Raw genomic sequence first — 14445 nt, 5'->3', positions numbered from 1 at the left:
TGTCATCTGCATCTTTTAGAAGATCTATGATATGAGATTATTTCTTAAAAGTTTATCCATTTTCAAGGTCACCATTCAGTTTTACCTCTGGTCCCAATGTGCTGAAGCATAGTATAGAAAAAACAAGTAACATACCAAATTCATAGTAAATCTGGGAAAATTAGTATTACCAGATGGAAAAACGTTAACTTTTTCTCACAGGAGGTAAGTGTATGCTCTGTTTGAGATGCCATGGAAAGGTCATATAGGAGGCTGTTAGAAAACACGAGATTTTGATCTAAGTGGTCTCACATACTTCACAGTTCCCTCCCTTTCTACTGGCTGCTGATCAGTTTAGGTTATATGTTTCTCCGGTGATTTTAGGCCCATGAAGGGTGTTCAAGAAAATGCTGTACAAAAAAGGAAAAGTATGTTTCACGTATTGATTTTGGTATCACCAACTTTTCTTTAGTGCTGCCTTCATTTACAAAAATCCCCATGGACTTAACCATTCGAGCCGGGGCGATGGCACGTTTGGAATGTGCTGCAGTTGGGCATCCTATCCCACAGATTGCTTGGCAGAAGGATGGTGGAACAGATTTTCCTGCAGCACGCAAGAGGCGCATGCATGTCATGCCTGAAGATGATGTATTCTTTATTGTTGATGTAAAGATCGAAGACACAGGTGTTTACAGCTGCACTGCACAAAACACTGCTGGAAGCATTTCAGCTAACGCATCGTTAACGGTGCTAGGTGAGATATTGGCAAACCTTAAGAGCACAATCAATGTTATGATTCAAAATAACAAAAGTTAGTTATGTTTCTCATCTGGTATGCATGGGATGGAGGCAAGAAGGGGCTTCTGTTTTCATTGAGAGACAGTAGATTGTTTAACTTCTGATTTCTTGACATTTTGTTTACCATTTTAACCATTTTTATTGTTGTTCTCTGCAATCTTAAGCATGTATGATTTGGCATTTTTACCTTGTAAGGTAATCAAGCATGTAAACCAGATGAATTGACAAATAAGTTGGAGGCTTTAAGTACAAATTCTTGAGTGTCTTAGAATGAGACTAAGCTTTATTAGGCCTTACTGATGCATTTAATTTAGCTTTTCCTCTTGAGCTGTGAAGGAAAGGGACACTTCTTACTCATGCAAGATCATTTAGAATGTAAGACTTGTTCTTTCTTTTCAGAAACACCATCATTTTTGCGGCCTTTACTGGATCGGACTGTTACAAAAGGTGAAACTGCAGTCTTGCAGTGCATTGCTGGTGGTAGCCCTCCACCCCGACTGAACTGGACTAAGGATGACAGCCCTCTTGTGGTAACAGAAAGGCATTTCTTTGCTGCAGGCAATCAGTTACTAATTATTGTGGATACAGATGTAGAAGATGCTGGGAAATACACATGTGAAATGTCTAATACGCTTGGAACGGAACGAGGCAACATTCGTCTTAATGTAATTCCTACTCCCACCTGTGACTCTCCTCAAAACATTGCCCCATCACTTGATGATGATGGATGGGCCACAGTTGGCATTGTGATCATAGCTGTGGTTTGCTGTGTGGTGGGCACTTCCTTGGTATGGGTGGTCATCATCTACCACACCAGAAGGAGAAATGAAGATTGCAGCATCACAAATACAGGTGTGTAAACTGAAGGTTTACTTTGGTAAGGAAAAAAAAGTTCGTGGTTGCTTTGCAGTGACTTTATTGTAGGACCATTTGTGTGCTTTGACTCACAGGCAGAAAGGTGAATTATTTGTTACTTTGCTGACAAGTTTAAAAACGTTTCTGCAAACTGAAGTATGCTGATGGCTTTTGTATGTGTTTTCCTTCCCCACAGATGAAACAAATTTGCCTGCTGATATTCCAAGTTATCTGTCATCCCAAGGGACACTGGCTGAAAGGCAGGATGGATATGGCTCATCTGAAAATGGCAGTCACCATCAGTTCCTCTCATCTTCTGTAGGAGGGTATTTTCTGCAGCAGAGAGACAGTAATGGTAGGTAGAAAATGCTAAGCAGATTTTTCATGTGGCTTGAGGAGCTGCAGTTTGGCTGTTGTCTTTCTAACTAATTGAAATAACACTAAAGAAGCATGTTTACAGAAATTTAATAGAGGATGTGAAATTTATTGCATGGGATTTTTTCAGTACAATAATAACTGGAACTTGTTTCTGTTCATCCAAATGACATTACAGTGTTCATTAAATCAGAAAGTTTTTCTCTAGTCTCAAGGGTAAATTTAAACTGATGAGGGTATGCTCAAAACAAGAGTGTCCAAAAGAAATTACCACGGCATGCCTTCCTCTCTTTCAGTTTGAAACGGATACTTTTAATAGAATGTAGGCATGTGTGGTAATACCAGTGGAACTTTAGTATAACTGTTTAAACTTGCCGGTTAAAAGAATCGTTACAGTCAGAGTCAGAAAAGGATTTAAGGTGACTGCAAGTTAAAAGCTGCAGTACTTATATTTATACGTGTGGCCCCTAAGGATCCTGTACATACCTACACTAGGAGGGAAAAGGCACCTTTCTGGGAGAGGGCTTGGGAGATACAATCAGGAGCTGGGACTGGAGTGATGGTGAGGTAGTTTTGCAATTGTAGGGTAGTGAGAGGAACAGCCTCTTTGTGGATCAAGAGCCAGAGACTCTGTCCAAAGGTTTCAGGAACCATTGAACTGAAAAGCTTTATAGCTGTTCAGGCTGCCAGTGACTCCTTCCGATTCTTCCAACCAGGACTTTGACATTGACAATCTGCTTTGAAAGGTGGCTGTCAGACAGATCATGAATTTGTCTTCTGTGCTTTGGAAGAAGCAAGTCCCTGATTCTGATCCTTGTGATGGGTTTTGTTTTATTACTCAGGGATTTTACGGTGAAGTGACACATTCTTTGTCAAGCTAATTAATTGAACAGTTACTGGAATTAAAATTCTTATTCAAAGGTTAGATAAACCTAAGCAAACTCTAAACTACATTAGGAAATGTAGTTGAACATGTGGGGTTCTTAAAACTTTCTCAAGAAATTAAGCTGAAGTTTCAAAAAAGACCATGTGCTTACACATCAATTTTATTTTTAAGGCATTTGCCATCTAGATAACAGCAGTGAAACGGACTTGGAGGGTGTTGCAGATCCATTCTTATGCCACTATCTGGGGACTTCGGGGACTTTGTATTTAAAAGGCAGTGCTTACAGTTCTGATGCATTTGAAGCATACGGTACAAGTAAGTTGATGGGGGAATTTTTAGTCCTAACTCAATCTTTGTTATGATGAATGTATATAAAATCAATTTTTCATTTATTTTTAGGTTGCAGCCCTGACCTGAGAACAGCAGGCCTGGGCCCCTGTGAGTCTGGATATTTAAAGAAAAAGGAATGCCATCAATACTCACCTCCACAGGAAGATCCCTTTGACCAGTGTGTTGGCATTATTGGGACACAGGCTACAAGTAGCAGATTGATGAACTCTGTTTATACTCAAAATGAAGGAACAGGACTGAAAAGCAAAAGCCCCAACGCAGACACATTTGATTTCAACAGAAGTTTGGAACCCTCATCTATTATGAGTAACAGCACTTTCATGGGTATGTTCTAGCTGTTGTTTTTTATTCAGGCTGCTGTTGTCTTTGTCTTTGCTGTCTTGTTTCCTACCTTCAACACCAAGCCAAACTGATTTCTCAGCCTTCTATTTCCCAAATGTCTGAAGCTGAGGAACAGAAAAGTGACTATAGTCAAACTGTGTAATGAGGATATTTAGATTACCAGACCTTAATAGATCACGCTTATGTAAAAATCTCATCAGTGATGCGATTCTTATCTTCTGTCTTAATATAGCTGGCAGATTTCTGTAAATGTTAGCATACATAACTTAAACATACCTTAACAGTCTCCAGGTGTACTAGAAGTTTTGCCTGACAGGCAAAAGATGTGTAATGAGGGCTCAGGGCAGGTGGGGAGACCTGACTAGTATGCATATATATTATATAACACAGCCAGAACTATTTGCCCTTCAAAATAAGACGCTATGTGAAAATGCCCTCTCTGTCCCTCCTTTGTTGTTTTCTCATGATGTGCATGACAAAAGGATTCCCAAAGTTTAGTTTAGGGTTTACAATTTTAATCCAGATTGCAGGGAGAGGTGGGGGAAGGAGAAAAGCATTGCATTATCCTTGAAGCTCATTAAATCTGGGATGTTGTTTTGGTTGCTTGGTTTAAAATGCATATAAAACCACATACTGCTTTCATCCTTGTGATATCCTAGCGCCAAGGACAGCCCTGGTACCATGGATTGTCTCCCAGCTGGTGTGTCAGCACTGGCTGATCCAGATCTGGGTCTGCTGGCTCTGAAGGGGACCTGGGGGAATGTGCATCACTAGGCTCTTTGTTCTCAGGGGGTGGGGAGGGAGGCACAAGCTCTGAAGTTTTCCCCCTTCAAAAGCCAGATGTTTGAACTATAAAATGTTGCAGATGCCAGGACATCTGGCAGAGACCCTGGGACTGCACACGGCCAGCCTCCTGGCTGCCTGCCACTGTTACTGTGGTGGGACTGTGCAGATAGGGCTTTAGCATGTCTCCTGCAGAAAGCAGTCCAACTGTATGTTTGTATATCCAGGAGTTAATATCACCTAAAGGGCACATAGTCCTCCTTCTTCCCTAAAAATGTATGCAGTTACTTCTTTCATCAGTTCTGAGTGTACTACCCCAGTTACGTTGCATTGTCATTGCCTTGGATGCTTTATAATCATTAACACTCTTCACTCAAAGAGCCTATGGCTAGGTTTTGGAGGTGTAGCTGTGGAAGAAGTCGTGATAGATTCCTTGTCTTTAGTTGTGAATTCACTTCTTCAACGTGGTCGTCAAATTCAAGCCCATTTTTGTCTGTATAATCACAGTGAAGAAGACAGCTGGCATCAGCGTGGCTTATTAGCGCATGGCTGATGCACAAGCCATAAAGTTCATAGCTTGGACTTTTGTTTTTAAGACAATTTTAAGCTTTGGTGCTGTGAGGAACATCTTTCATATTGCGTTAGGTCAAAACTGCTCTACAGATCATTGATGGAAATAGGGATTTTGTCCAGTTCCTTTTTTAGTAACTTCTCAGATCGCAGTTCCACTTGAAACCCGTGCTTCTAACAACTAAACAATAGCAGAAGGGTTGCATTTTGAGTTCAAAATTTATTAAAAACATAGTGTTAAATTATTAATGAAAACCTGAGTTCTTCGAAGTCAGCCTGTGGCACATTGTCCTCTGAAAATAAGTCCATAAGACAGTATGACTTATGGTGGTTGTATCTTTGTTCAGTGGAAAAAGAAGGCCCTTCTTGTAGAGGTGTTGATACTAACAGCTTCCCAGTGGTGAAGAGTGACATGCACTGCTTTTTTCCTGACTAGTAAATCCAGATAATTATTAATTACAATTTAACTGAAATGTGTAAATCTCTTTGCCCACTCTGCTGTTCTCTTTGCCCACAACTAGCTGGATGATCAGCAGTGAATGGAGCTTGTGGCTATCTGCATCTTTATTATTAATGGGAGATGCTAGCCAGAAAGAGATTGCGTTAGCATTCAGATTGCACTGTGGGGCAACGTTGTGTAACCTGATAGAGGTTGTGGGGTTGAAGGTTTCTTTAATTCCTGTTCTATTTTTTCTGAACTGCATGGCAAATTGCATGTGTCATTCATTTATTGAAGAAGACAATTGAGTGACTTTTGTATTAAAAATTTGTCTTGTGATGTGTTTGCAGTTTCATCTGTGTTCCAACCTCTCCCCTCACCACCCTCCCCAAATTAAAATGGGTATGGAAGTAGTCATGAAAGCAGAAGAAATGAAGTTGTAGGTGGCTGTACAACTACTTGGAAATGTTTTTAATGTCTCTAGTGACAGAATCTTGCCTTATACTTGGGATCACATGGATGTCTTCCTTTAAATGGTGGAAGAACATTTAAATAAAATCTCACTTGGGTGAACTTTTTCTTTTGTCAGTCATTGGCTTGCTTTTCAATGTCGCTTATGTATGCTAGGGTGAGACACAGCTTTTAGCATCAATATTTCTGTGCTCATTCTTTTACTGTCTTTCAGGAACATTTGGAAAGCCTTTATGGAGGCCTCAGCTGGACTCTCTTTCAAGCTGTAGACAGCCAGCAAATTGCCAACCAAAAACCTCCCATAATAATCATCATGTCTCACTGGACTTTGATGCAGAGGCAGATGAAGAGGGAAAGGAAAGGACAGTTTCTAGAGGAGAAAACAGCTTTTATACTTGCAAACAATCCTTTGAAAACTTTAGGACTTCTACTTTCCAATCCTGTCATCTGGATACGTAGCTCCTTTTGGACTTGCTGATTTCTGGAACCAAAGAAATAATTTGACATACTACTACCTCAGTATGGAACTTTATTTAAAAAGGGAAGGAGGAGAAGAAGGGAAGAAAGAAACCACATATGCTCTGAAATCAGAAGAAAAAGCAATATTTTTTCCAATAAAGCATAATTTCCAAAATGCTCTACATTTGTTATACAGGGAAAAAAATCCATATAAAAATACTATATTTGTATTAAAAATTATTTTATAGCCTTTATTAATGCAAAGAATATGTTTTGTAAATTAATGGTGTAAATAATAACATATGTATTTCTATGTCAGACTTCATTTTCCTGAAATGAATAGTAAGCATTCTGATTTTGTACTGTTATTTGTACCTTTTTACAAATGGAAACTCCATGCTGTTTGCAGGTATCATGCATCTTATTTGCACATTATTTTAATAAAATATGCTGCCATGTGGTCTTTGACCCACATTAGTGTATAAAGAATGAAAAGTGTGAATTACAGTTGTAGACAGTGTTGCAAATGTAGGTGCTTTCTGATGCATGTTTGCACCTCTGACTTAAAACTTGTGCCTTTAGATTTACTGTGTAAAATATGTTCGTCTTCAGAGAGTGGGTATGGTCCTGCCATGGCTACTGCTAAGGTGGGTTGCAGCTGCTTGAATCAAAGCAAGGCTGTAAATCCCCCAGTTTGTGAATTCAGATGTGCATGCACATGCTCTCAGTTTTCATGCCCGTGAGGCTGTAGCAGTTTGCCTGTGCCTTTTTTAGTATGCCTGCATCTGGTGGAGGGATATACACGGTAGACGCAGAAATTCATCCCAAGCTGTTTAGTAAAAGAAGAAAAAAAGGCACTGGATAGCTGCCTGGTAACCTAGCTCTTCTCTGAGTGGCTTACTGTCAAGTATTTGCCAAATATCCAGTGCATGCCTGAGTCTTCGCTTTCCCACACCCTTTCTCCCTCTTTTGCTTCTGCAACCACTCCCTGCTCAACATGAGGAGGTAATCCAAAAACAAGATAATGTTTTCTTTGGTTTAATTCATGCTTCTGTTCCTTACTTGGCTGCCCTTCTCTGGTTATAGATGAGATCTGTGCTTTAATTGCTCAGTCAAGTTGAGCAATTGTAGACTCTTGCTGGATTATATTTGTAGTAATGGACCCAGTATCTTTACCTATACAGAGAAAAGAGTATTGTTTACTATAAAACAGTAGTTAAAACTGAGTGAAAACAGTCTTTATTTTGTGTTTCTACCTACAGCTGCCTATTGTTTTAAAAGCCTGTGAATCCTGTTGTTATCACTGCACTAAAACTGCAAAGCTTCAAAATGGTTAATTCTACAGAACACTGGCATTTTAAATCTGCCTGCTTTGAAGGTGCAAACTTAGATGGTTGCCAAATAAGCTTCTTTTAAACTAAATTAAAAGCAGCTGTTAGAATAGGCCATCACAGGCATCAGGGCTAAAGCAAGAGCAAAGATTTCGTTGCCTGTTGTAGCTGAACTAAGGGCTTTTAGTTGTCTGCAGCCAGAAACCTGGTACCCAGATTGCAATGCAATTTTCCTTTAATTTAAGCGCCAGTATTAGAGGCAGGAAGTTAGTCCCTCCTTAGTCACTGGTGGTCTAAGCATACAGAATGGGTTTTGCGTGCTTTAGTTGATCATATTGCCAGATTTTTTGACTTATTGTTAATTTATCTTCATTGCTGCCAGATGTGTTGATGTGGTGACAGACATTAGTACGGGTATTTGATTATAATTAAGTGCATTTGAAAGAGATTAATTTTTCCTCAGTTAAAAGCAAACCTGTAGGTCAATAAGCCAGGAAAGCTAAAATTTGATTCGCTCAGTATCTCTCCTTGTTCTCCCCTAGGCGTCCCTCCCCAGTGACCCTGTTTTTAGGGAGAGGAGAGCTTGGTGCCTGTGATAGCTCCGGTTTATAACCAGACGTTGCTTTTTTCTGACCTACTAAAAAATACTGAAGTTAAAAACAGCAACTCCAGATTTAGTGTCTGTCCATAAGGACTCCATGTTAAAGGTCCATCATGAAAAACAAGCTTTAAATTCTGTAGCGGGTGAAGGTTGAGAACAGTGGCAATGTCATGCGTTTTTCATCTCTCTTGCAAAGATACTAATCTTTCAAAGGCTTGGATGTCTGTAACTAAATAAATGTTCAGGGTCAGTGACTGAATTTTAAATGCTTTTCATTAAGTTGCATTAGCAATCTAGACACAGGAATGACTTAAAGTTTTATTCGATGTCTTAAATGCCCAGAAATGGAAATGAAGGCTCCCAAGTCCTCTGTTCTGGTAGCTTGAGTTTTTGTGTTTTGTAAGTGGATTGTGCTTTAATACAGTGGCAATCTGTATAAGTGCAAGACAGTTTCAGTATTTTAGCAGTTCTTTCTAAACCAACGATGGAACCAAACACCTGTTTTAAAGGCTTAAAGACTTGGAAGTTTGGTTGCCTTTATGTTTTTTTCCCCTCCTCTCTGAGATAGTTGGATATTTAACCAGCTGAAAGCTAAATTGTGAGTTGGTGTGGTGGGGAAATAAACTGCAGCCAACCCTGAGTAAAGCTTACACTGCATCTTAAGAGTTACAATTAGAAACAAGTGTTGCTGAATGACAGACATTTTACAGTTCTATGATCAGCAGCAGCTGGAATCTTGCCATGGCCTCACTCAAAACTTGTAGAATGTTCTTTAAGGGCACTTAATGCTTTACACAACAAAATGTTTTGCCTGTTGAATTCACACTAGCAATTTTTGAGGTATAGTTTCTGCAAGTCCTAAATAGTTTTAGATAAATGGAGTTAGTAATTTATTACAATCTCTCCAGAGCAAGCATTTCCTAAATGAGTAACCTAAATGGTGGCACTAAGGGATATCTGCATCCTGAAGGGCATTAAAACTTCAAACACAACCTTATGGAGTATTACTGTACTTCAGCAGAAAATGCTTTAATTCAGAATTTTTAACTGTAAGGGGATCTTGAAAAATGGCAGAGTTAGGTGCAAAGTTTTCTCCAACCGAGGCTCATTAGTGTCACCAAACATTACTTAATTCAGTCTCGGGGATATCTTGAATGCTTAAGCCTTACTCCTTGAGCTGCTTCAAAGAAGCTCAAAACTAAGACTTGGCTTTGCACTGCAAACATTTGTGTTCTGCCAGCCTTACAGACAGTATAATTGGGGATTGTGTTCCTTCTTGAATATAAACATAAGCAGAAGCTCTGTTAGCTACTTGCAAGTTTTCTTGTTGTGGATATGACACATCTCAGAGAGTTATACTTTCTCAGTGAAGTTGTCTTTTTTGCTCACTTTGTGTTTTGCTTTGTCATAGAGAATACGTCTTGACTAGTTGGATGTTAGTTTACAACTGTTGTGAAATTACTTCATTAGAATAAGGGGAGAGGGGCAACCTCAGCCTGTTTAGTGAAGGAAAATAAAGCATATAACAAGATGCAGTTTGTGTTCATACTGTTTTACTCCAATTACAAACTTTCCCAGATACCTTCCTTTTTTTATATTTTAGAGAAGTATTGAAGGAGGGAATAAAAACATCAATGTCTTGGCTCACTAATTTGTGGCAAAAGGTGCTCCTCCTAGTTGTTGTGCATAAGTATTAAGGGGTCAGTTGTTTCCCTGAAATATGTGCACACCCAACCTCTTACTGAAAGGCAGAGGGAGCCTCTCCTCTTTCCCATGATGGTCCTTTTCTCATAGCTCTGTACTGCTCTCACGTCCTCAGGGGACCCTCTCTGGTAACCTAAGCTCCTCAGTTTGCTTGCCCTGTCACTGGTGACAGGCTGGGACAAATGGACTCAGTTTACAGAGCACAGTGCAATTGCAGGCAGTAAGTCAGCAGCGCTCGAAGAGAGGAGAGAAGTGTTGGAGAGAGGCTAGCTACAGCTTTAGGAAGAACTTGATTAAGAGTGTGCAGAAAATGTGTAATTCAGGACACAGGGACAAAATATTTAGCACAATGTTATAATATAGAGCATTTTTGTTCTTTACAAGCTTTACAGTGCTTTTTGTGCATGTAATTCCACTCACCCACTATGCTTTCAAGTGCCAAAAGCAGCAATGCACCAAAGAGTACGTCATCTGAAGAGTTACCTCTTACTGCATCTAAAATCTCCTTTTCTGGTAGACAAGAAACAAGATCTGGGGTTTTTTTCTGTGTTTGGGCTCAAGGCTGAATATTGCTGGTGCTGTGCATAGTTTCCCAGAGTCATGTGGTCTGTGTGTCCACTGTGTCAGAATGCGTGTGATCAGTGTGGCTCAAGAATGCCGTGGGACAGCTGGACCTGAGGGTGAAGCTGGTAGCAATTCTAAATTCACTGCTTGTAAAACAAATTTAGGCCTTGTGACTTCAGACTTTTTTTTTCCCCACACAACAGAGGACAGAACAATAAATTACTTAGATTAGGGACTAGTGAATAGCACTTCTGCATGATCCCTGGATCTCAGCCATCAACAAGGGCATTGGTGTTATTCCTATTCCATTTGGCTGTTAATCATGGACTGTTGACCAGCAATTTCAGTGCAGGAGTTTGCAGTCCGAGTACATGTATGTACTCTGCTCTGAAATAATGGTTGCCAGTTTTAAGGCATGTGGCATGTGGATTTCAAATATGGCATTGGAAATGAAGATGTAACTTACTTGACAGGTAGTAAGGTCCCTTGGATATAGAACAGGCTTTGGGATTTTGTAGGCCTCTACTTTGGAAGCCTGGTATGCAACATTGTCCAGAGACACTCATTTGCCATAGCAATATGTGACCTACTTATTTTCAGCACTTTCGTTGTAGATGTGCATGGTGAAGCTACGATTTATGATTCAGGTCTGCTGCTGGATTATCAAAATTCAGGTATTCATTATAGAGATGTGTGAAATAACATCATTTTGGACAGTGGGGCTTCAGAGTCTTTTATGGCAAAATTATGCCAAGTCACATCGGTTTTTATCCAGTTAAAGAACCAACCTTTGGCACTATTTCTGGTGTTCAGCCTACTTATTTTAGAAATCACTGAAAAAATACTGTCATGGAGGAATAGATGTTGATGTCCTTGGGTTGCTTGCAAAATGTTTGCAAAATGCTCACATTTTGTTTTGCTGTGACATGGAGAATTCAGGGTTCATCAACAAATGGATTACTTTTATCCTGATTTTCACAGATGTGCCAGCACTTGACAGACATACCCATTTCTGTCCTGTGCTGGCATGCTGCACGTCTGGGGAGTAGTCAGAGCTACTGTAAGGCAGAGCTACAAAGATATTGTAAAGGGGAATTCAGGGGAGGAGGGCTGTAGTTCCCCTCCATGGAGGGGTTTGGAATAGTTCCGTTGTTCCAAGGGAGTAACTCATGAAGGTTTTAACATTTACTCCTCGTAATTATATAAGCTTATCAAGGAGTTAAAGCTGCCGTGTTATTAGCCCTTGAATGGGGAAGTGTGCATTTTCTGCAGACAAAGTATGTTGGAATTTTTGGTAACTGCTTTTCAATCTCATTATGATTCTAGACTCTTAGAAGTAAGCAGAAGGACTTGGTCCTTCATTTGGCATATGGAGGTCCCTCATGATGTGCCTTACTGCATGCAGAAGAATTTTGCAGTCTATGACTAACCAGAGAGCTCACACAAAGAAAATATTTGATTCACTGGTACCACAAAATAATTTTTAACACATCTCCAAATGAGTCTTTTGTTCTGTTTTTTAATAGCTGTGGCTGACTAGCACAGCAATGAAGAAGCTGCTGTTTGAGTAAGTGGTAGAAGACGTATATAATTAAGCCAGCTCATAACTGAAACTAGCCACTCTTCTGGCTTAAAAGAAACTCTATTTGTACTGCTACCTGCTACAGGTCTGCACACCAGCAGCATTAAGAAAGCATCAGTGCTACAGCAGCCAGCTGCCCGTAACCTGGCCTCTGCCACAGAGTGATCGGATTCTTTATTAGTGTAAAGTTCTTTCTCTATTAACCTTCCCTCAGGAAAGGGGAAACACGGCCTCCATTGTAATTAGCTTACACAGCCTTCCATGTAAGCTAAAGAATGGAAAGTGTCAGGGGTGCTTGCAGCAGCCTCGTAAGGTATTTGCTGTTAGCAGGGAAAAGTTAATCTGCTCTCAGACTTTGGCAAGGGCACAAAACCCACGTGTAAAAATGTTCTTAGAAAGAATTAAATTTCACGTAAATGTGACCACACAGCAGGTAAAGTAGTAAAATGGTGGTGATGATGGAAAATATGACTAATGAGAAAGCTGCATTAACTTAATGAATAAAATTAGCCTTTAACATAAACTGAGGTTCTAAACTGAGTGCCTTTTTTTAAAAATGTGTTTGTTTATTGTTCTGTAGCTTATAGCAATTGTGTTATTTCACCTACCAGCACGCTCTAGCAGTTTTGTCTGGAACAGCATTTATATTCAAAGTGCGGGGTTTTTTTGCAGAAAAAAAAAAAAAAAATTGAAAATCAACTCTGTGACACTGAGTCACTAAACTTGTTTTACTAAGTGGCTTAAATCAGAACTTGAAAAAATGTTTTGATTTTTCACTTTGAAATTACTTTTCTCAAAATTGTTTTCATTTTTGGTTTTGAATTCTCCCTTTTCCATTCAGAACTAGAATATAAAGTGCAGAGCCCCTTGGGTTATCAGGGCAACACAGACCAGGCACACAGCTGGAGTGTGCAGAGCTGTTGCTTGTTCTTTCCCTGCTGCACATCCCTCTTCCCAAATCCATTTGATCTGAGTTTGGCAGGTCCTTATGGATTGATTCTCCTTCCTACCAGAGCATATTTCCTTGATTTCTTCTTGAAAGTACTGACTCAACAAGTTTCTGTAATCCTGAAGAGTCAGGGTTGATGTTTTTCTGTGTGATTAGAAGTGTTCTGCTCCCTGTGTGCTTTGAGAGCTGTAGGAGGCTGGTCCCAAGGTGGATTCTGAGCAAGCCCCGAGTGGCTCCTCAGCGTTGCTGTGTGTGCTGTTGGCAGGGGAGCCACAGGGGCAGCTTTGCTCTCCACGGCCCCTACCCTGGGGATGCCTTGATCCAGCAGATCTCAAACAGCGCCTCGGATTCAGGAGCTGTGTGAGCAATGCCCGAGTCATCTCTTCTGTTAAACTGCAGTGCAAATAAAAGGCTGCATCAGATAGTTATCTCTCAGACAAGGCAGCTGAGGAAACATTTTTGAGTCTGTTATGTCTGATTATTGATCAGGGGCAGAGGCTGAAGAGAGGGATCTGGGAAAGGCATTCCTACCTTTTTCCTCCACCCAAAGCTTTCCAGCAGTGTTGTAGTGTTCAGTAGTGTTGGACCTCTTTTCTCCTCACAAAACATTCTTAAATGGAAAAGGAGGAATTTGCTCTTATAGTTCGTAGCAATTGCAAAGTAACTATGTTATAAGTTTGGTGGGAAATTTCCTTTTTTTTTTTTTTTTAATGAGGTCTTTCACAAAGGAGTTTTAAGCTTATGTCGGCATCCTGCTCAAGCTTCATATATATTTGTCAGGAAAGAAAAAAAATGGGTCTGCTTTTTTTAGGGCCAGGTGTTTTATATGGCTAAGTTAAGACATGCCTGAAAAGGTTGTGGTTATTTTCCTGTCTGAAAAGTACTGCATTTATTTGTTATTTTTTCCCCTGCTTTTTGTAACATTGAGCACATAACCTTTCAAACATGCTATTTATTTCTGTGTTTTCTGTTTGTGAATCCCCTGCGACCATTAGTTTCTTTGGAACACTGGCATTGAAAGTGGACATTAGTTTCCTCCTCTCCTCAAATATTCTTACAGATGTTGCTGTAAATCAATTGCAGGGCTGACATAGCATTTGGCTGCCTGACAAATGTGCTATAATAACGCAGCCCAGTAAAATGTGGAATTTCTGAGGTACTGCTTGTAACTTTTTCGAAGCAGTTGTAAATTCCCGTCCATGTCAGCACAGGTGGAAAGACAGTCACAAATAATGTGTGCACGTGTGTTCGTAGAGTGTGGGGTGTAGAAGTTGTACTTGCTATTTCTAGAGAGTCCTCTATGTGGTTCACCACTTCTATTATTTAATTCATCTAGTTGAAGCAAAATAGAAATACTCTCGTTAAACTCAAAATGATCTTGCTTACAAAGTTTTGGAGAGAGAATG

General features: G+C 40.0%; 1 protein-coding gene across 1 annotated transcript in view; it reads left to right on the top strand.

Moving 5' to 3' along the window:
- The window catches only part of LRIG3 (leucine rich repeats and immunoglobulin like domains 3), a 38491-nt gene extending 31392 nt beyond the window's left edge, over positions 1–7099 (top strand). Inside the window, exons 14-19 of the mRNA XM_066319082.1 lie at positions 452–733; positions 1177–1629; positions 1829–1987; positions 3065–3208; positions 3293–3568; positions 6064–7099. Of these exons, the coding sequence (XP_066175179.1) occupies positions 452–733; positions 1177–1629; positions 1829–1987; positions 3065–3208; positions 3293–3568; positions 6064–6308 (1559 nt within the window). The 3' untranslated portion in view covers positions 6309–7099. The remainder of the gene's footprint in view (positions 1–451; positions 734–1176; positions 1630–1828; positions 1988–3064; positions 3209–3292; positions 3569–6063) is intronic.
- The last annotated feature ends 7346 nt before the right edge of the window (positions 7100–14445 follow it).

Source organism: Sylvia atricapilla, chromosome 5 (assembly GCF_009819655.1).
Source record: "Sylvia atricapilla isolate bSylAtr1 chromosome 5, bSylAtr1.pri, whole genome shotgun sequence".
Taxonomy (NCBI): Eukaryota; Metazoa; Chordata; class Aves; order Passeriformes; family Sylviidae; genus Sylvia; species Sylvia atricapilla.
The sequence above is the reverse complement of the archived record's forward strand: the minus strand, read 5'-3'. Positions and strand labels throughout refer to the sequence as shown.